Raw genomic sequence first — 22,667 nt, forward strand, 5'->3', positions numbered from 1 at the left:
GTTATTGTGTACGTGTATGTGTGTCAGAGAGAGAGAGAGAGAGAGAGAGAGAGAGAGAGAGAGAGAGAGAGAGAGAGAGAGAGAGAGAGAGAGAGAGAGAGAGAGAGAGAGATCTCAATCCTAAACCAATTATAATCCGTAGCCGCCTACAGTAGGTCATTATACTGTACCACCTCCTCTACTCTCTCTGGGCATGCTGTGCGCAGTACAGGAATGGTGTTGCTTGCATGAGTGTGTATGGCAGAGTCTCCAGACTGGGGTTTTTAATAACAGGCCTGCGGCAGAGACAAGTGCCCCCTAGCGACAGACATGTGTACTACTGGACTAGCTGATCACTCCTATCGGATTCATATCGTCTCACATCGCAGCGTGTAGTAGACACAGTAGACTAGACACGATCGCAATAGGAGGAGGAGGGCGTATGGTGGACAGACAGGCATCCGTGGTAGAGCAGCAGAGACAACCCTCGGAATCCCGCTAGTATCCCGTGTGTCCTAAACGGATGATCGGCGAGCATTTCTCCCCTCCTATTCTCCGACTAGTTTCTGCGCTGTGTTCTGTATCGGCGGGCCTCTCTCGGTTGACTGGAAAGTGGGTGTCTGTCTGCTGCTCCACTAGTAGTGTGTTCTTCAGTATATAAGTGTCCTCGATGGCTGGTTGGAAGGACGGCTCGGTGCAGGAGAAGTATCGGCTGGTCGTGGTTGGAGGCGGCGGTGTCGGCAAGTCAGCCCTGACTATTCAATTCATCCAGGTCAGTAGTAGTAGTAGCGTTAGTTACTCGTTAGTTAGTCAAATTGGGGGGGGGGGGACCCTGATCATGTAAACAAGACGAAAGTCTTTCTCTGGTCTGACTGCATCCCCTTAACAATTGTGTGTATTGAGCTGTACTGTAAGTGGTCTGTACCCATTCTGCAATCTGAAGTTTTCAATCAATCAATCAATCAATCAAACCCCGTGGATATGAGGGGCCGTTAATGATTATGAGGGGCCGTTAGGGCCATATCATACGTGAAACAGCATTGTCTGCACTACCTACGAAACATGGCAAAAAGAAGCCATGCACTGGGGGAACCCCTCGACCGACCGACGCCGAGGGTGGGATTTCGTCTCTGAACACTAAACAGTGGTCGAGTTCACAGTGGCCTGCGAGGAATGTTGTGTTGTTTACACAGTTTAATTCAAAAGTAAAACAGTTTTTTTTTATAATGAAACTGAACAGTCTACTATAATTGGTTGTTGTTACTCCACTTCCTTTTCTTCTTGAAGATTGGCCTTTCATCTTGACTTTTGTAGCTATGCCTACTAAAAGAAACCAAAGAGAAAGTGAGCTCCTGAGTGTTGTTCTCTTCTCACTGCAAAGTAAATTGCACCACTTAGGATTTAGGGTTTGAAGTAGTCGTTGTGTTGTTGATTATTTAATATCTTTTTTTTTGCCTAAAGACCTAACACGTTAAAATCTTTTTTGAAATGACAGCTAAACTACAAGAAGAATGAAGACCGTAGACTTTGTTTCCCCAAAATATGTTTAACTAGCCTACTCTAATAATAAAGGAATAAATAGCATTAAATGACTGCAACTCCAGCACCAGTTCTCTATCGGTCTATCAACAGTTTAATTTCGGATATAGATGTCCTTTGATTTATTCAAATGATGGGTCATTATTTTCACTACACAGCCTTCTCATTCAAATCCCTATCGACTAGCCTATATTTACCGAACTATACATTTTCTATAGTGGCTATAAAAAGAGGCAAACAGTTTAGGAATGTGCATACGGTACATTTAATCTTTGATATCCGTGGACATGGCGAGATAACACGTTAGTGTAGTAGGCTAATTATGTAAAGGGTTGACTTGGCTATCAATTCCTTCTAACCTGACAATTTTTAGCGATCACAACTGTTCCCAGAGCAGTTACTACTCAAGGCAGTGGTTCATGCAGTAATTGCCCCACTGCTACTCTGCTAGACGTCTTTTGAAAAGCCTCGTCAGCCGAATTCCAACGGACATGCAGCATGTCGACCTAAACTGTCATTACCTCTCATCATACTTCCCCCAAGTGTCAATCTTCTGCAGAGACCAGCCCATGGAGCCTGCATGTGAACGAGCTCAGGGGACTTGCCTTTGCCTTGTTATTTAATTCCATTTAATTTCAAACCTTTATTTAAACTCGAAAGGCAACCGAGGTTTTCCCCTCATTTACATTCATTTACAGTGTATATATATACAGAGTTAAGCAAAACCTACAGAGTTAATAAAAAGCAAAGGCATATAAAATCACACAGCATATACAATCAACAATTAGACAAGTAAGGATAACAATAAATTAAAACACATCTAAACTTGATTGACAAAGGTTGGAGATCGAGGATTTAAACTCTACAACATCAGGGAGAATCTCGAGCTTTATTATTGATGTAGCTGAAGTCTTAACCCAAGAAGCCTGGACAGTCGGGCAGCTGCATGTCTCTATGGTGGCAGACAATAGAGAGTTGACACAAGCTTCAGAGGGGGTTGAGAGGATTGTGTGAGTCTGCGTGTGTGGCAGGTCTGTGTGTGTGTGTGGCAAGGGAAGTCTTCACGACTGACTCATGCTTCAGAGGGGGGTTGAGAGGATTGTGTGGGTCTGTGTGTGTGTGTGTGTGTGTGGCGGGGGAAGTCTTCATGACCTAACAAGGGTTCAAAAAGCTCATTAACTCTATACCAGGTGAAATGGGATCAGATGACAGAGTTCTGCCAGACTGACCCTATTTCTCGGATGAAGTAGAGGATTTAAAATCTCAAGTATCTGGTCTGTGTACCATGGATAGTTTTTCAACAGATAATTAGCATTTTATGTTTAGGCTAATTAGTTTAGAATATTAGCAAAGTACATATAACGACTACTGTTGATCGCGGCGGGTGTTGGATGGGATAGCCGTTAATACTTCATCTTTTCTGAGTGATTGTTTCATCATAGCGGTGTCCATGTGTCATTCGTTCTCGCGATGGGCTGTCGCACTAAATGTGACTAAATGACTAAATGTGTATAGCTTCCTCTTAGGACAAGTCTCTCTTCCCGATCTCAAACCCACAAGTCCTCTGCCTGGTGCCCGGTGGCACGATGGACAGCTGTGTGTGTGCAAAGTGATTCACAACCACATTCTTGAATTAGCTCAAGCATAGTTTATTTTTTTCCTTCGGTCGGGAGTGATTTAAACAGATTCTTCCAAGGCCTTTACACCTATAGGGAGGTGTAGTCTGACGTCACTTTGGACCGCCCGCGAGGTCCACCCGTATAGGGATTCATCATTGGGAAAATGGATTATCGGCTATTGTAACAATTCTGCCTCATGAACATTTGGAAAGCTTTCCATTTTTGCACAATGAGTTTCCTTCTAGCACTAACATTATTGTTTAAGCATTTTTGGTTGAAATAAAATGTGGCGATTTTTTTTTACGATTAATTGCAAATATTTTTATGTTGAGCTATAGATTGTGGATGAATAAGCACAGAAAGGTACACCATGCAAATGTTCATGCTTTATTTCCTTTAAACGAGACGATTTAGAAATGGGCAATGGGCAAATACGTTGCAATTTGGCAAGGTGGACCGGCCGGAAACAGCAATGACGTAACAACTACACCTCCCTATTACAGTGAGTTACAATATAGCAGAGTTGGATGAAGGCGAGGCCGGCGTGCCGCCATTGTTCATCTTAAATCAGGTGTCACTGGCAGCACGTCACACATGATTACTCATTTGAGGCGGCGGCGGCGGCATCCAAATGTGGTCATCGCTGGTACGAGGAAGGAACTGAGTGCAGCTCCCCGTGGCGCTGAAGCAGCCTCTCCCTGCTGCTTCAGACCGGACCTAGGCAATAACACACGGCGTAGGTGTGTTTATCACCACGGATCTGTGACCCTACTTAGTTATGGAGAGCGCACACAGGTTGAGCGTGATCAAGCCCCGCTTACAGACGTCCCTCTCGTCCGCAGTTCAGTCAGCAAGTCATACCAAGATACCAGCCCTTTTAAGATATTCCTTTGTTGATCCCCTTGGGGGAAATTCAGGCATCATAGCAGCATGTCGGAGGGGGGAGGGGAGGGTAATGGTAGAAACAAAATTATAAATATAGGCAATAAAATTTGATCTGCATATAAAAAAGTGTAAACAATATAATTAACTCTGAAATGCAGATAGACCTATCAGTTATATTGTACATTACAGTAAATATGAATCTGAATATAGGCTATACTATGAGTAAGTAAAGTAAACCACATACACAAGGTATGGACTGTGGGGCTAACGGGAGCCTGACTGCCCACTTCACCCCCCCCCCCTGTCTGAATGTCTCACATCTGGCAGAGGAGCAGAAGGAGGCAGTGCGTCGTAGAGGACCGTGGCATGATGACCCCCTCAAAACCGAGGTACATACCAAACCGCGACTTCTGCGTACCGTTACACATCTCATCCGTTACACATCTCATCCCTCTCTAAACTCACTCCACACACCACGGCAGTCTTACGGGCTAGAGGGCTTAACCGTGTGATCCAGGCGAGAGCCCGCAATGATACGGGGGACATCCACTACTAAAGCTTTCGCAAGGGGCTGAGTCTCCGCGTTAAACCCAGAAGTGTTTTTCCTTGTCAGGATGACAAACTCCTGAATGACTGATCTCCAGACTCCACCGGAGTGCAACGCTGTCCCTGCCAACTGCTCCGGTTCTCAGAACCTTGGGGCGAAGTCCACTAGTCGTGTACACGGCGCTGGGTTCTTCCGGAGAATCTGTGTCAAACAATATCCAATACCTTGGCTAAGTTTATGTAATATCCAGTTAGTCCGCACATTCCGCTGTCCGCCGCTCTTTTCTCCCTAGCGCTTGTCTGGTGATTTAAAAGTGTGGGAAAGGAGATGTTGTGAGGAATGTGAGCTGACATCCTTTTTAGAAGTTGTGGGGGGGGTAGGTGTCTTTCCCCTGGACTGTACTGGGTGTTGGATGGGAGGGGAGGTGTCTGAGTCATGCTGGGTGGGTTATTGGCCATTGAACGTCCGGAATTTGGGAAGGAACTCCCTCCAATCCTGCTCTTAGGAACTCCTACATTTGTATGGGAGAACATGACCTGCTTCCTGAATCTGTGTGTGCGTGTGCATGTGCGTGTGTGTGTGTGTGTGTGTGTGTGTGCGTGCAAGTCCACCATTTGTTTAAAAAAAAAAAAGGATTAGGCCCGAATAGATACATGATCCTGCACCTTGAATTAAATGCTGAGCCAGAACTAGCGGTGCGAGACCACGCCGGTCATGCAGTGCTGAAGCGAGGGGTTTCTGGTCCCGGGAGGAAGAAGCGTGATGTCACTAGCAATAACAGAATGTCAGCCCCCCGCCGGGAGTTGTTGGACACACGAGTGCCAAGCAACTGACTCGAGCTGAAATGGCAGAGGGGGTGACACACCGTTGAGTCATCTGACAAACATTGCAGAGCCCAGAGCCCAATGTGTCGTTTTTAAGGGGAAATCCACCCTAAACCTAATTCACCCTGTCTCAAACCCCTCCGAAACTAAACAAAACTTTTCTTTGTCCGGGGCAAGCGACGGCTGTGATCGGAGGATCAAGAAAAGAGGTTGGGGTTTGAGACGGGGTCAATTGAGTCCGCTACGACCTCTGAAACATAGCGTATCCAGCTGGCAGCGCACCCTTCTTTCACCGCGGTGCGTTCCGCCCCTCCTCCCTCAGGCCCCAAACGGTAGCTTCAGCTCGGGTTGAGAGGCAGCCGGGAGCCACGGCGCATTTCTGACAGTTATTGTAACGGGAAGACAAAAGTCTTTGGTCGACAAGAAAGGTAAAACAAAGGGCGGCTAAGTGGCGCAGTGGGCAAGGCGCTCGCCACTAACGCAGGAGATGCTGGGTTTGAGCCCAGCTCTCGGCGTTGCTTCCGGCTTGGCTGGTCGTTCATACTAATACAATTGGCAGTATTAGGGGGTGGGAAAGCCGGTGGGTGGGGATCGGACGTTGTGGACAGCGACTCCCACAGGTCGGTTGGTGCGCCTGTACAGCAGAATCAGGAAGTATCAGGGGCAGCGTGAGCCTCCCACGCGTTACTCCTCGCCACTGAGAGATCGTGCTGTGCAGGTGAAAAGATGCGATGGCTGCCTCCTCGTGTACCGGAGGGGACAAGTGATGCAAGGCTTCGTCCACATTGCAGCCGACCAGTGGGAGGCATGGTCTAACAACGTTCGAGACAGGGGAGGGTAGAATTGGATAATACGAAAATTGGGATGGGAGAAAGATAGAAAATGGGGAGAAAAAGTAGATAAAAAAAAAAAAAGAAAGGTAAAACAAATTCGTTGCCATACGATGTTCTCAAATCAAAGTGATCGTGTCTAATAATCATGATTTCAGTATCAATCAAAATAATCGTGGTTTTGATAATCGCGCAGCCCTTTTTGGCCACATTGCTGCTTCCTTGCCATTTTATGCTAGCGCGTCAGCAAAAGGATGGAATTGCGCTCAAATAAGGCTGAGACCACTTATCCATATATCGATTACTGCGTGATATTGATAAGTGGTGTGACATATTGATATATTTGCATATGTACATTTATTTATAATTTTTTGTTGTTAAAAACATCCCCATTTCATGTAAATTCAGTTGAATTGCAACTCTGTACTGTGCATTCAATATGAGAGACTGCCGACTATAAAATTAGAAGGATCACTGGTAGTTTTGAATGAGGAAATCTGTAACACTAAAGATGGCGGCAACAACAAAGAATTGCTGCAAAATAAACATAAATTTGTTGTTTAAATAATTTTTTTTTATTTATATATTTTATACTAATAAAAATATCGATATTTATCGATAATTTGGTCTCAATTTATCGATTCTCCAAATGGCATATTGTCTCAGCCTTAACACATTGAGTGCCATGCCCCTTTGACCAGATAACCCCTTGAGTGCCAGCGCTTTAGTCAATGGGAGGTCGGGATATTTGCGAATGCTTAAACTATATCTTAAATTATGGCTATGGGTCTAAAACACCCCTCGCTTATCAATGACTTGCTTGCAGTCAACATGTAGTGATGTCATCAGGAGATGAATCCTGGAGCTGCTCTATAGACGGCGAATAGTGGAGCGACTCCCTAGGAAACTATGACGGTAACCATGGTGATTTCACCAGGATATGACCACTTCACGCATTTTTTCATCTAAATAAAACTACTTTGGATGTATTATCTCAAAATATATTTGTACCAACTCGCAAAGTTGACCACTAATTCAATTTCAACATATCGAATATGGAGAGACTGGCACGACTATTCGAAAACTCGAATATTCGAACTCATCCCTAATTGATGTTTATAGATATTGACTTAACTGCTGAGATAATTGTTGACACCTATAATGTATATTGACAAAATATACATTGTGTTTTTTAGGGTGGATTTCCCCTTTTTAACTTAGTCTGTGCCTGTGGGCCAATGGAGGGAGAACATGACTCAGTGTGGCAGAGTGTATGTGGGGTATGTGTCTGTGTATCCTGTGTGTGGGGGGTGTGTGTGTGTGTATCCTGTGTGTGGGGTGTGTGTGTGTGTGTGTGTGTGTGTGTGTGTGTGTGTGTGTGTGTGTGTGTGTGTGTGTGGGGGGGGGGTCAGGGTTATTGGGGTAATTTTTGTATTCACTAATTTAGCAGAATTCCTTAAATGTTACATGAAAAACACGGGATGTCTGCGTCAACTGTGGAAGCCGCTGGAGCAGGAAGGTCTTAAGGTCTGCTCAGGTCTTAAGGTCTGCTCAGGTCTTTAGGTCTTAAGGTCTGCTCAGGTCTTTAGGTCTGCTCAGGTCTTAAGGTCTGCTCAGGTCTTAAGGTCTGCTCAGGTCTTAAGGTCTGCTCAGGTCAGGTCTTAAGGTCTGCTCAGGTCTTAAGGTCTGCTCGGGTCTTTAGGTCTGCTCAGGTCTTAAGGTCTGCTCAGGTCTTAAGGTCTGCTCAGGTCTTTAGGTCTGCTCAGGTCTTAAGGTCTGCTCAGGTCTTTAGGTCTGCTCAGGTCTTTAGGTCTGCTCAGGTCTTAAGGTCTGCTCAGGTCTTAAGGTCTGCTCAGGTCTTAAGGTCTGCTCAGGTCTTAAGGTCTGCTCAGGTCTTAAGGTCTGCTCAGGTCTTTAGGTCTGCTCAGGTCTTTAGGTCTGCTCAGGTCTTAAGGTCTGCTCAGGTCTTTAGGTCTGCTCAGGTCTTTAGGTCTGCTCAGGTCTTAAGGTCTGCTCAGGTCAGGTCTTTAGGTCTGCTCAGGTCAGGTCTTCTTAAGGTCTGCTCCGGTCTTTAGGTCTGCTCAGGTCTTAAGGTCTGCTCAGGTCTTTAGGTCTGCTCAGGTCTTTAGGTCTGCTCAGGTCTTTAGGTCTGCTCAGGTCTTAAGGTCTGCTCAGGTCTTAAGGTCTGCTCAGGTCTTTAGGTCTGCTCAGGTCTTTAGGTCTGCTCAGGTCTTAAGGTCTGCTCAGGTCTTAAGGTCTGCTCAGGTCTTAAGGTCTGCTCAGGTCTTTAGGTCTGCTCAGGTCTTTAGGTCTGCTCAGGTCTTAAGGTCTGCTCAGGTCTTTAGGTCTGCTCAGGTCTTTAGGTCTGCTCAGGTCTTTAGGTCTGCTCAGGTCTTAAGGTCTGCTCAGGTCTTTAGGTCTGCTCAGGTCTTAAGGTCTGCTCAGGTCTTAAGGTCTGCTCAGGTCTTTAGGTCTGTTCAGGTCTTAAGGTCTGCTCAGGTCTTTAGGTCTGCTCAGGTCTTTAGGTCTGCTCAGGTCTTAAGGTCTGCTCAGGTCTTTAGGTCTGCTCAGGTCTTTAGGTCTGCTCAGGTCTTTAGGTCTGCTCAGGTCTTTAGGTCTGCTCAGGTCAGGTCTTTAGGTCTGCTCAGGTCTTAAGGTCTGCTCAGGTCAGGTCTTTAGGTCTGCTCAGGTCAGGTCTTCTTAAGGTCTGCTCAGGTCTTTAGGTCTGCTCAGGTCAGGTCTTCTTAAGGTCTGCTCAGGTCTTTAGGTCTGCTCAGGTCTTAAGGTCTGCTCAGGTCTTTAGGTCTGCTCAGGTCTTTAGGTCTGCTCAGGTCTTTAGGTCTGCTCAGGTCTTAAGGTCTGCTCAGGTCTTTAGGTCTGCTCAGGTCTTTAGGTCTGCTCAGGTCTTTAGGTCTGCTCAGGTCTTAAGGTCTGCTCAGGTCTTTAGGTCTGCTCAGGTCTTAAGGTCTGCTCAGGTCTTAAGGTCTGCTCAGGTCTTAAGGTCTGCTCAGGTCTTAAGGTCTGCTCAGGTCTTAAGGTCTGCTCAGGTCAGGTCTTTAGGTCTGCTCAGGTCTTAAGGTCTGCTCAGGTCTTAAGGTCTGCTCAGGTCTTTAGGTCTGCTCAGGTCTTAAGGTCTGCTCAGGTCTTAAGGTCTGCTCAGGTCTTTAGGTCTGCTCAGGTCTTAAGGTCTGCTCAGGTCTTAAGGTCTGCTCAGGTCTTAAGGTCTGCTCAGGTCTTAAGGTCTGCTCAGGTCTTTAGGTCTGCTCAGGTCTTTAGGTCTGCTCAGGTCTTTAGGTCTGCTCAGGTCTTAAGGTCTGCTCAGGTCTTAAGGTCTGCTCAGGTCTTTAGGTCTGCTCAGGTCTTAAGGTCTGCTCAGGTCTTAAGGTCTGCTCAGGTCTTTAGGTCTGCTCAGGTCTTAAGGTCTGCTCAGGTCTTTAGGTCTGCTCAGGTCTTTAGGTCTGCTCAGGTCTTTAGGTCTGCTCAGGTCAGGTCTTTAGGTCTGCTCAGGTCTTAAGGTCTGCTCAGGTCAGGTCTTTAGGTCTGCTCAGGTCAGGTCTTCTTAAGGTCTGCTCAGGTCTTTAGGTCTGCTCAGGTCAGGTCTTCTTAAGGTCTGCTCAGGTCTTTAGGTCTGCTCAGGTCTTAAGGTCTGCTCAGGTCTTAAGGTCTGCTCAGGTCTTTAGGTCTGCTCAGGTCTTTAGGTCTGCTCAGGTCTTTAGGTCTGCTCAGGTCTTAAGGTCTGCTCAGGTCTTTAGGTCTGCTCAGGTCTTTAGGTCTGCTCAGGTCTTAAGGTCTGCTCAGGTCTTTAGGTCTGCTCAGGTCTTTAGGTCTGCTCAGGTCTTAAGGTCTGCTCAGGTCTTAAGGTCTGCTCAGGTCTTTAGGTCTGCTCAGGTCTTAAGGTCTGCTCAGGTCTTAAGGTCTGCTCAGGTCTTAAGGTCTGCTCAGGTCTTTAGGTCTGCTCAGGTCTTTAGGTCTGCTCAGGTCTTTAGGTCTGCTCAGGTCTTAAGGTCTGCTCAGGTCTTTAGGTCTGCTCAGGTCTTTAGGTCTGCTCAGGTCTTTAGGTCTGCTCAGGTCTTTAGGTCTTAAGGTCTGCTCAGGTCTTAAGGTCTGCTCAGGTCTTAAGGTCTGCTCAGGTCTTAAGGTCTGCTCAGGTCAGGTCTTTAGGTCTGCTCAGGTCTTAAGGTCTGCTCAGGTCTTAAGGTCTGCTCAGGTCTTTAGGTCTGCTCAGGTCTTAAGGTCTGCTCAGGTCTTAAGGTCTGCTCAGGTCTTAAGGTCTGCTCAGGTCTTTAGGTCTGCTCAGGTCTTAAGGTCTGCTCAGGTCTTAAGGTCTGCTCAGGTCTTAAGGTCTGCTCAGGTCTTAAGGTCTGCTCAGGTCTTTAGGTCTGCTCAGGTCTTTAGGTCTGCTCAGGTCTTTAGGTCTGCTCAGGTCTTTAGGTCTTAAGGTCTGCTCAGGTCTTAAGGTCTGCTCAGTCTGCTCAGGTCTTAAGGTCTGCTCAGGTCTTAAGGTCTGCTCAGTCTGCTCAGGTCTTAAGGTCTGCTCAGGTCTTAAGGTCTGCTCAGTCTGCTCAGGTCTTAAGGTCTGCTCAGGTCTTAAGGTCTGCTCAGGTCAGGTCTTAAGGTCTGCTCAGGTCTTAAGGTCTGCTCAGGTCAGGTCTTAAGGTCTGCTCAGTCTGCTCAGGTCTTAAGGTCTGCTCAGGTCTTAAGGTCTGCTCAGGTCAGGTCTTAAGGTCTGCTCAGTCTGCTCAGGTCTTTAGGTCTGCTCAGGTCTTTAGGTCTGCTCAGGTCTTAAGGTCTGCTCAGGTCTTAAGGTCTGCTCAGTCTGCTCAGGTCTTTAGGTCTGCTCAGGTCTTTAGGTCTGCTCAGGTCTTTAGGTCTGCTCAGTCTGCTCAGTCTGCTCAGCAGTGTAAAAAGCACGCTGTTGTTTCATGATCCACGTGGTCACATGCTTGACATTAGGCTGGTGGCCGTTGGCTCCTGCTCTGTAGATTCAGATTGTGTTCTTCTGATAGAGCACCATGCGCCCACTGAAAACAGCAGGCCTGGCTATATCTCATGTCAGTGTTAAAACCTTAAAACCCTCTCTCTCTCTCTCTCTCTCTCTCTCTCTCTCTCTCTCTCTCTCTATTTCTTTACTCTCACATACCACCTACCTCTCTGCTTAGCTCACTTCCTTCACCAGTGTGGTTCTGATTACTAAGATGTGAGGTCATTTAGGAGGAATGCCGCCCGAGTTGTAATAGAATTTAGAAGAAAAAGCAGAGAGTTGAGATGGTGAGGACAGTCCCTTTTGTCTCTGGGCGTGTGGAGGCAGGCTGCTGGTGGAGGGGGGGGAGGGGAGGAGGGGAGGAGTGGAGGCAGGCTGCTGGAGGAGGTGGAGTGGGGGGGGGGTGGAGGCAGGCTGCTGGTGGAGGAGGTGGAGGGGAGGAGTGGAGGCAGGCTGCTGGAGGTGGCGGAGGTGGAGTGGGGGGGTGGAGGCAGGCTGGTGGAGGAGGGGGGGGGGGGGGGGGTGGAGGCAGGCTGCTGGTGGAGGAGGTGGAGGAGAGGAGTGGAGGTTACTCTGCTGTGGAGGAGAGGTTACTTTGCTGTGGAGGAGGTGGAGGAGAGGTTACTCTGCTGTGGAGGAGGTGGAGGAGAGGTTACTCTGCTGTGGAGGAGGTGGAGGAGAGGTTACTCTGCTGTGGAGGAGGTGGAGGAGAGGTTACTCTGCTGTGGAGGAGGTGGAGGAGAGGTTACTCTGCTGTGGAGGAGGTGGAGGAGAGGTTACACTGCTGTGGAGGAGAGGAGTGGAGGTTACTCTGCTGTGGAGGAGGTGGAGGGGAGGTTACACTGCTGTGGAGGAGAGGAGTGGAGGTTACTCTGCTGTGGAGGAGGTGGAGGGGAGGTTACACTGCTGTGGAGGAGAGGAGTGGAGGTTACTCTGCTGTGGAGGAGGTGGAGGAGAGGTTACTCTGCTGTGGAGGAGGTGGAGGAGAGGTTACTCTGCTGTGGAGGAGGTGGAGGAGAGGAGTGGAGGTTACTCTGCTGTGGAGGAGGTGGAGGGGAGGTTACACTGCTGTGGAGGAGAGGAGTGGAGGTTACTCTGCTGTGGAGGAGGTGGAGGGGAGGTTACACTGCTGTGGAGGAGAGGAGTGGAGGTTACTCTGCTGTGGAGGAGGTGGAGGAGAGGTTACTCTGCTGTGGAGGAGAGGAGTGGAGGTTACTCTGCTGTGGGGAGGTGGAGGAGAGGTTACTCTGCTGTGGAGGAGAGGAGTGGTGGTTACTCTGCTAGAGCCATATGAAATCCGTTTAATTTTTTTCCAAATTCCATTTTATTTTTTTCCAAATTCTGTTTTTTCCGTTTTAATATTTCAGAATTCTGTATTTTGCTTTGTACGCTCATTTTACCATCAGAAATAGTGTCTAATAAGTGGGAATGAATAAATGTCCACAATTTAATAAGATATAACAGTCCATTTAATAGGGCTGTCTTAAATACTTCGAAGCTTCGTTCGATGGGCATGGGATTCGAATATGAAAATAAAATTCGATTATTAAAAAAATAAAAAGGTATATATATTTTTGCAAAATCAACTCTGCCTCTCTTTGTTAACTACAACAAGCAATACTGTTTGTTATTTAAGATGAGGTCGGACTTGGCACTGACAGATTTGTGTTCATTGTGCTGCTTTTATGAAGCCTCAAATGACTGCTTACAATATTTCATGAAAGCAAAGTGCTTTGTTTGTCTAATATTTAAAAAGGTTTCAACTTTACAGCACTGACAAAGTTGAACAAAGTGCTGTACGTACAAGTCCCACAACATAAAAAAAAAAAAAGTAAAAAAAAAAAAAAAAAAAAAAAATTAATTTTTTTTTTATAGTTGATTCCATTTTTATTGCTCAATTCCGCGATTCCGTCCGCGATTCCGTGATCGCGGATTCCATATGGCTCTATACTCTGCTGTGGAGGAGGTGGAGGAGAGGTTACTCTGCTGTGGAGGAGGTGGAGGAGAGGTTACTCTGCTGTGGAGGAGGTGGAGTGGAGGTTACTCTGCTGTGGAGGAGGAGGAGGAGAGGTTACACTGCTGTGGAGGAGGAGGAGGAGGAGGAGGAGGAGAGGTTACTCTACTGTGGAGGAGGTGGAGGAGAGGTTACTCTGCTGTGGAGGAGAGGTTACTCTGCTGTGGAGGAGGTGGAGGAGAGGTTACACTGCTGTGGAGGAGGTGGAGGAGAGGTTACTCTGCTGTGGAGGAGAGGTGTGGAGGTTACACTGCTGTGGAGGAGGTGGAGGAGAGGTTACTCTGCTGTGGAGGAGAGGTTACTCTGCTGTGGAGGAGGTGGAGGAGAGGTTACTCTGCTGTGGAGGAGAGGTTACTCTGCTGTGGAGGAGGTGGAGGAGAGGTTACTCTGCTGTGGAGGAGGTGGAGGAGAGGTTACACTGCTGTGGAGGAGAGGTGTGGAGGTTACACTGCTGTGGAGGAGGTGGAGGGGGGGGGGGGGTGTTTTTCACGCACATTTCTCAGAAACAGACTGGTTAAGAGAAAAGTGTTTGCAGTGGCTTGTTTTTGTGTGTTCGGGGGAAGTTGCATTGAACCCACAGCACGCAACTGCCCCCCCCCCCCCCCCCCCCCCCCCCCCCCCCCCCGACATCGAATGCTACAGAATTCCCCCTCGGGCTTGTTGATATGTCACATGCCTGATCTGAGGGCAAACTATTATATATATATTTTATTTTTTATTTCTGTTGGCCGTTCTTATTCATTCGAGGGAATTGATATTACCTCACGTATGAAGTGTGAATATCACAGGGTGATGAGGGCGTACAGTACGTGGACATTTTTTAATGTTTTGTTTCCTTCACATGGCACATTCTGAAATAATATATATAGGCAAAAACAATGTATGAATAGTTTCTGCTTTTGTCAAATGAAAGCTATTGGGCCTAGCTAACAGCACACATTGGTTTCAATTAATAATGCTGACAATAAAAATGATAATAATAAAATAATAATAAGACTGTTTTCAGTTATATAAAGTCCCAGTGCAGAAACATTTCACCACAATTTGACAAATCTCACTATAAAAAAAAAGAAAAAAGATTAGACTAAGATTCAGATAGTCGCACACCCTTTTAACACTTTGGTCGCCAGGCTTAAATTCATAATTTACCATCCCACGCCAGCTCTATTTGTCTATGGAGAAGTTCCCCTTCTTTGCAGGGCTATAACTTTTTAAATTGTATTGCTAAATTGACATTACTATGGCCCATTCAACATCAAGTATCTATTGTTCAGGGTGTAGCAACGTTATACTTTTTCATTCACATATTCATACTAAAATACGGTCTAAAGTATAAGTATGTTTTTATCGTTTTCTGCAGCTTTCTCCAGAACGTGATTTATAGCCCTAAATGCATTATATTGATGATTGTATACAGTTTGATAGCAAACTGCGGGAGATAAAATTTTTTCAAATGGACGTGCTTCTAGAAGTTACTACTTATCATCTGATGATGACCGGATGGGGGGGGGGGGGGTCGTTTATAATTCCGTGGCCAACGTTAGATGATTCATCTAGTGTGGGTGATATGATCATTATAGCAGTTAGTATCGAACACGTTAAAAAATAACGCTGAATCTTACTGTAGCTTCCTCGGGCCGTTGGGCGATGAGCGTGGAGCAGAAATATTCCTATTATGGGATGTAGAAATATGCGATCCATCTCCAGGTTGTATAATAGTATATACGTCCAAATCATGTTGTTTATCGAGTTATTGGTAACGGATTGCTATCCATTGTGTCTAGCTCGAGTCCTGGGTCTATTACCGAGTGATCGGACCGAATTGGAATGAGCACCAGCTTCCATTTCCTGTTTCCGGTTTGAGCGATCCGCCGATCGGCCACCAGATGGCACTCTTGAACCGTTGGAGAGTTGAGAGGGGATCAACAGTATATCTCAAGTCTCCGGGGGAGAAATATGATTGCGATCACAGATTTTTGAAATATTGATATCAAAGACGTGGTACGGCGTCTTTGGCAGAATGAGCATGGCGGGGAATGACGTGGTACGGCGTTTTTGGCGACCATAGTGTTAAGATCGGCCGTAGTGTACATGTACTAAAAAAGCCTTGGTTTGGGCTTTTCTTAGGTGTGTGTGTGTGTGTGTGTGTGTGTGTTCAGTGTCACAGGAGAGTCACCTGTTCAGTTCTCACAGAGCCGCCATGCAGAGCAGAGCTCCAGTCGTTATCAGAATAATATCGCACGTTCTGCCAGACCCTCTTTTTCTGTGGCGGACATAAACATTAGAATAGGATTGTAAATCTCAAATGTGAAAAGTAATTTGTATTAATTTCTCACAGCTGTTCAGAAATTACAGGGATAGTTCGGATTTTTTTGGGGACAAAAAGTTGTATGAAATGTATGCCCCGTAGTGTAATCGATGCACAGCCGTCAGCTGACTTACAGAGAGGCCTGTGGTCGAAGTTCCCGTTCTTAGCGAGCTGGAGGACTGCCCCCCCCCCCCCCCCCCCTAAGAGCCAGAGGACTGCCCCCCCTAAGAGCCGGAGGACTGCCCCCCCCCTAAGAGCCGGAGGACTGCCCCCCTAAGAGCCAGAGGACTGCCCCCCCCCTTAGAGCCAGAGGACTGCCCCCCTAAGAGCCGGAGGACTGCCCCCCCTAAGAGCCGGAGGACTGCCCCCCTAAGAGCCAGAGGACTGCCCCTCCTCCTAAGAGCCAGAGGACTGCCCCCCCCCCCCTAAGAGCCAGAGGACTGCCCCCCCCTAAGAGCCAGAGGACTGCCCCCCCTAAGAGCCAGAGGACTGCCCCCCCCTAAGAGCCAGAGGACTGCCCCCCCCTAAGAGCCAGAGGACTGCCCCCCCCCCCTAAGAGCCAGAGGACTGCCCCCCCCTAAGAGCCAGAGGACTGCCCCCCCCTAAGAGCCAGAGGACTGCCCCCCCCCTAAGAGCCAGAGGACTGCCCCCCTAAGACAATCGTAATCACTTACACTTAGGGCTGGGCGATATGGCCAAAAACGTTATCGCGATAAAATTATAAAATTATTTTCATATAGGGCGGCTACGTGGCGTAGTGGGCAAGGCGCTCGCCACGAAATCTGGAGACGCTGCATGGGCTCGCCTGTTCGAGCCCAGCGCTCCACATTTGCTTTCAGTTTAGCTGGTTGTCCGTACTAATACACATTGGCCGTATTAGGGGGTGGGAAACTGATGGGTGGGGATCGGGCGTTGTGGACAGCGACTCCTACAGGTCGGTTGGTGCGCCTGCGCAGTAGAATCAGGAAGTGTCGGGGGCAGCGTGAGCCTCCCACGCGTTACTCCTCGTCACTGAGAGATCGAGCTGCGCAGGTGAAAAGATGCGACTGCTGTTACCTCAAGTACCGGAGGGGACTTGTGCTATGTATGACTTAGTCCACATTGCAGCCGGCTTGTGGGAGGCAAGAAACAGCGTTCGTGACAGGGGAGGGTTGAATTGGATGATACGAAATTGGGATGGGAGAAAATATAGAAAATGGGAGAAAAAGTGGATAAAAAAAAAAAAATTATTTTCATATAACTCGATATCGATAATTATCGTCGATATAATGTCTGTCAAGTTTAATTAACTTATTATGCCCGGCGCCGATGGACGGGCTATTAATAGACTTGTTTTGCTGCTGTGAATGTCTCGAGAGTCGAGTTGATGTCGTCATCAGTCCGCGCACGTTAGCAGTTAGCCAAAGCAAGCGGAGTATCTCATGACAATGTACTAAAAATGACCCTAAAATACTCTGTTCCGCCCAATTCATTGCGACGACGTCCACCGTATACCCCACACTACTATAACAGTTACCCTCGGAATTCAAAACACACATCAACTCGGCAGGTAACCTGTAAAATAGCGCAGTGCAAGCTAATTAGCCCTAGCCAGCCTTGTTTACTGAGTCCTACCTCCGCGTCTCCTTCCGGGTCTCCTTCCGCTATCGGCCATCTCCTTCACTGATTGGTTGTTAGTGCGTGTGCTCATATCCAAGCTTGGAAAATCGATATATCGAAACTTTGCGACCACGTTTCATGTTTATTTCGAGGAAATAATTTATCGCGATAGTTATCGTTATCGTTTTATCGCCCAGCCCTACTTACACTACTGGCAAATACCATTTTTATGTCAAGAAATCTGAATGATCCTCTTAAGGAACACACCAACATTTTGGGAAAACTGCGTATCGTCCTCTCCAGAGAGAGACAAGAAGATGGATACCAGTTTCCTCTCTGTGCGTTCAGTAGAAAGCGATCTGGCTGCACGTTAGCCTAGCTTAGCACAATGAATGGAAGCGGACAGTGCCGGTTAGCCTGGGCATTGTCCAACTAACACCTCTCCCGAGGGCTAATCCTTCCATTCATTGTGCTAAGCTATAGGCTAACGTGCAGCCAGATGGCTTTCTACTGAACACACAGAGAGGAACCTGGTATCTATCTTCTTGTCTCTCTCTGGACAAGACGGTAAGCTAATTTCCCAAAATGTTGGCGTGTTCCTTTAAGTAACCAATAGGTTTTGAAAAGTTACTAGTAGTCGAGCATTGCTATCTCACTCTTTTCTCTGTCATTCGCTTTCCATTTTACAGTCGGCCCACTCCGACCCATTCAATTAGAATTGTGTGCGTGCGTGCATGTGTGATTTTACTCGTGCAAGAGTGATTATACTTGTGCGCTCGTCCATGTGTGTACAGTAGGGCTTAACGATGTGGAACCTACATCTGCTAATTGCGAGGCACCTATTGTAATTGTATCTTTTCTTCTTTACGTCATAGTGTTTTAAAGCTCAATCTGTGGCTCTAATCATAATCAGTCTGACTTTTGGTTAATAGTGCCTTTTATATAGCCACGGGTTGCGTTGTACACATTTCTGTAGTATCCGATTGCATTATTATTGATACCCCGCTGGGAAGTAGGCTAGATCACACTTAATCTGAACACTGTAAGATAAAATAAGATATTCCTTTATTGATCCCCTTCTTGGGGGAAATTCGGGCGACATAGCAGCATGGGGTAGGGGGGAGGTATGGGCAGGGTAATAGTATAAAAGACATAAATATAGGCAGTACAATTCGATCTGAATATAAAGATATGAGAAGAAAATATACAGTGTAAACAATATAATTAACTTTGAATATCCAAATATGAGAAAGTAAATAGTGTAAATCCACACAGGCCAGAGGTCCAAAATCTTTCATTAAAATATAGTTTTTATGGCATTTCCACGTTATTATATGGGCCACGGTGGAGAGCGGCGAGATGGACGGGGGAAGAGGGAAGGTGTGTGACACGCGGCAAAAGGTCACGACCTGTGATTCGAACCCACGACGCACGTCACCTGCCCTCGAGCCGGCCGGGGTGGCAGGAAGAGCACTGCCCTATTTTTTTGTCGCAAAAGTTCATGCAGGACTACTTCTCTGTTGCCCAGGTAACGGACCAGAATCTGGCCCAGTGCCACGGGGCACACCAACGGAGCGCTCGCGAGCGGGGGAGTCCCTGGATCCGAGGAGACACCCCCGCCCCACTTCCACGAGTGGGAGCGCTCCAGACGAGCCGGCCCTCTCTGGCTGGCTCTCGGTAGTCGCAGAGTGAGCTCATACGGAGGAAGACCACTGTTCATGAATGCCTAACCCACCTTCAGCCATTGCTGGATTGACAGAGCGAGAGAGAAAAAATACTGTTTCATATCTACATGAAGTACATTACTCTGCTATAAAGTAGGATTACTATATGGCTAATTGACGATAATGTATCTTGGAGGACATTCTGTCGGTCTGTGTTTTCACTGTTTTGAATATGTATATTTGGTCGAAGACAGAAGACGTTAAATGATAAGTGTGTCATATTATGAAGTTTATTGTTCCCCGGATAGCTACTACCTCCCTCCCTGCCACCCCATATTGTGACTTGTATTTACTTGTGGTTATTCAGAGGCCTTATTGAATTGAATTGAATTGAATTGAAAACCTTTATTTATCCCCGAGGGGAGATTCAGATGTCCATCACAGCATAACAGCAATTTAAAAACAGTTAATGGAAACAGTTAATACATAACATACACTTATTTAGTATGTGTTAAAAACAAGATGGACAAATACATAGGGCTAAAAAAGAGCTAAAAGTGGTAAAAAGAAACAAGTCCAATCGTGATGTTAAATAATTAAATTAATTGGTTACAGTCCACAACCCAGCTCCTCCAGTCCACGGCAGTTAGCCCGTCCTGGCCCTGCCTGGTTGTGGAGCCTGAGTACTACTACTCACACACATACGTACGGCACATAGACGCGCACACCTTTTTGAAATAGCCTAATGGCTAGATCCACAAAGAATGGATTGCACGGAGCAAGTTGCACCCTTACTTGAAATTCATTATGAATAGAAAATGGGGGACCCTGATGTAAACAAGACAGAAGTCTTTCTCTAGTCTGCATCCCCTTAACAATTGTGTGTATTGGGCGGCTACGTGGCGTAGTGGGCAAGGCGCTCGCCACGAATGCGGAGACGCTGGGCTCGCCTGTTCGAGCCCAGCGCTCCACATTGCTTTCAGTTTAGCTGGTCGTTCATACTAATACACATTGGCCGTATTAGGGGGTGGGAAACTGATGGGTGGGGATCGGGCAGGGTTAGAAATAAAAAAAAAAAATTCAAGGGCTTTTTTTGCCCCCCTTAATTGATTTTTGGGGGCTTTTTTGTATTTCGGGGGCACAAAATTTTTATAATGAAAATTAACATAAAGATTATAAAACATTGTTGACATTTTTTTTTACAGTCTTCGTCCCTATGTTTGATAACGTAATGTTAATGTCTCCATATATAGGGCTCTACGCTAACCTTTTTCCCAAGGAGCACATAAATAAAATGTTAATAAATAAAATCTAAATACAAATTTAGGAGCACACAGAAATTTAGGAGCAGAGTGACAATTGTTCAAGTAACACACACATTGATTGATTGATTGATTGAAAAGTTTATTAACAGATTGCAGAATGGGTACAGTACAGTACAGCTCAATACATACAATTGTTAAGGGGATGCAGACCAGAGAAAGACTTTCGTCTTGTTTACATCAGGGTCCCCCATTTTCAATTCATCATAACATTTATGACATACATGACATACAGATAGACAGTACTGCTACATCTATACATTTATGACATATCAGATTTGCACACACACACACACACGATGTGTGACATGGCTTGGTTTCATGTTTTGAGGTACCTTCAATTATCTGTAAATAATACATACATACTCTATCTAAATAGATTAAATATGATTGTCCCTGAGGGCAAGTTGTGTTGTTGTCAGATCGATCAATGAAATACGTTGCGCGCTCAGCGCTGTGGAATGAAGGAAATGCGCATCGGGATCATTTGGATGTTATTCTTTGGAGTTGTGTTACAAATGGAACGGTCTTTCCCCGCCGAACACAAGTTACTTAACGTTACACAGGTCGCGCTATGCAGATGCTTAGCTTGCTAACGTTAAGATAGCAGTGTAACTTAATGTTACACAGCACTATGCATGCTTGCTGAAAAGCAGAGCTCTCTGTCTGTCTGTCTGTGTTCGCACCTCAAGCACCCTTAACACGCAGCGGGCCCCGCCTCCCTCCCTCCCTCTTTGCATTCCACCCAAAAACTGAATTTCAGTCCAGTTTCTTAACTATTAACACTTTAAGTGCCGAAAACGTGTTTAGGCGTCCTTCCCCGCCATGCTCAAGTTGCCGAGGACGCCGTAACTCGTCTTTAATATCAATATTTCAAAAATCTGTGATCGGAATCATATTTTCCATCCGCAGCCTTCACACACAGTTCTGAGTTCCTCTCAAACCTCTAGCGGTTCAAGAGCGCCATCTGGTGGCCGATCGGCAGAAGCGCCAAACAGGAAGTTATGTGGTTGAAGTGTTGATCGTCCATATTACTTCCGGGCACTCTCTATAGGTCCCGGGACTCGATCTCAACACAATACATAGCGATCCGTTGCCAATAACTCGATAAACAACATGATTTGGACGTATATACTATTATACAACCTGGAAATGGATCGCGTATTTCTACATCCCATAATAGGAATATTTCAGTTCCACGCTCATCGTCCAACGGCGCGAGGAAGATACGGTAAGATTCAGCGTTATTTTTGAACGTGTTCGATATAAACTGCTCTGATGATCATATCACCCACACTAGATGAATGATATAACGCTGCCCACGGAATTATAAACGATCCCCCGCCCATCCGGTCATCATCAGATGATACGTAGAAACTTCTAGAAGTACGTCCAATTGAAATTTTTGATCTCGCACAGATTCCTACCAAACTGTATTTCATCATCAATATAATGCATTTGGGGCTATAAATCACGTTCTGGAGAAAGCTGCAGAAAGAGATGAAAACATACTTATACTTTAGACCATATTTTACTATGAATATGTGAATGAAAAAGTTTAACGTTGCTACACAATGAACAATACATATAGGACCTTGAATGGGCCCTAATAATGGCAATTTAGCAATAGAATTTAAAAAGTTATAGCCCTGCAAAGAAGGGGAACTTTTCCATAGACAAATAGAGCTGGCAAGGGATGGTATATCATGAATTTAGCCTTAGGCAATCAAAGTGTTAACAGCGGAGCTGTTTTGTAATCTTCACTCTGCAAGTAAATGATTTTTCCGGTTCGCACACACACATATTATTAGGGGCAAATACGGGGGAAATGCTCGCGCTGTAGAGCATATATATAATTATATATATAATTAGTAAACTGTCGGGGGCTTTTATTGCTCCCCTTAACTGATTTTCGAGGGCATTTGGTCAATTTTCGAGGGCATTTTGCCCCAAGCCCCCGTTAATTTCGAACCCTGGGATCGGGCGTTGTGGACAGAGACTCCTACAGGTCGGTTGGTGCGCCTGCGCAGTAGAATCAGGAAGTGTCGGGGGCAGCGTGAGCCTCCCACGCGTTACTCCTCGCCACTGAGAGATCGAGCTGCGCAGGTGAAAAGATGCGACTGCTGTTACCTCAAGTACCGGAGGGGACTTGTGCTATGTATGACTTAGTCCACATTGCAGCCGGCTTGTGGGAGGCAAGAAACAGCGTTCGTGACAGGGGAGGGTTGAATTGGATGATACGAAATTGGGATGGGAGAAAATATAGAAAATGGGAGAAAAAGTGGATAAAAAAAAACAATTGTGTGTATTGAGCCGTACTGTATTGTACGCACTCTGCAATCTGTTAATACAATTTTCATTCAATCAATCAATCTGCACGGTGATTGATTGAATGAAACTTTTATGAACAGGTTGCAGAATGGGTACAATACAGTACGGCTAAATACACACAATTGTTAAGGGGATGCAGACCAGAGAACGACTTCCGTCTTGTTTACATCAGGGTCCCCCATTTTCAATTCATAATGAATTTCAAGTAAGGGTGCAACTTGCTCC

General features: G+C 46.3%; 1 protein-coding gene across 1 annotated transcript in view; it reads left to right on the forward strand.

Annotated features, from left to right (window-relative positions):
- Positions 1 to 287: 287 nt before the first annotated feature.
- The window catches only part of rras2 (RAS related 2), an 85,481-nt gene continuing 63,101 nt past the window's right edge, over positions 288 to 22,667 (forward strand). Inside the window, exon 1 of the mRNA XM_084307695.1 lies at positions 288 to 751. Within this exon, the coding sequence (XP_084163821.1) occupies positions 650 to 751 (102 nt within the window). The 5' untranslated portion in view covers positions 288 to 649. The remainder of the gene's footprint in view (positions 752 to 22,667) is intronic.

The sequence above is a fragment of the Notolepis coatsorum genome (assembly GCF_963971535.1).
Source record: "Notolepis coatsorum genome assembly, chromosome: 2".
Taxonomy (NCBI): Eukaryota; Metazoa; Chordata; class Actinopteri; order Aulopiformes; family Paralepididae; genus Notolepis; species Notolepis coatsorum.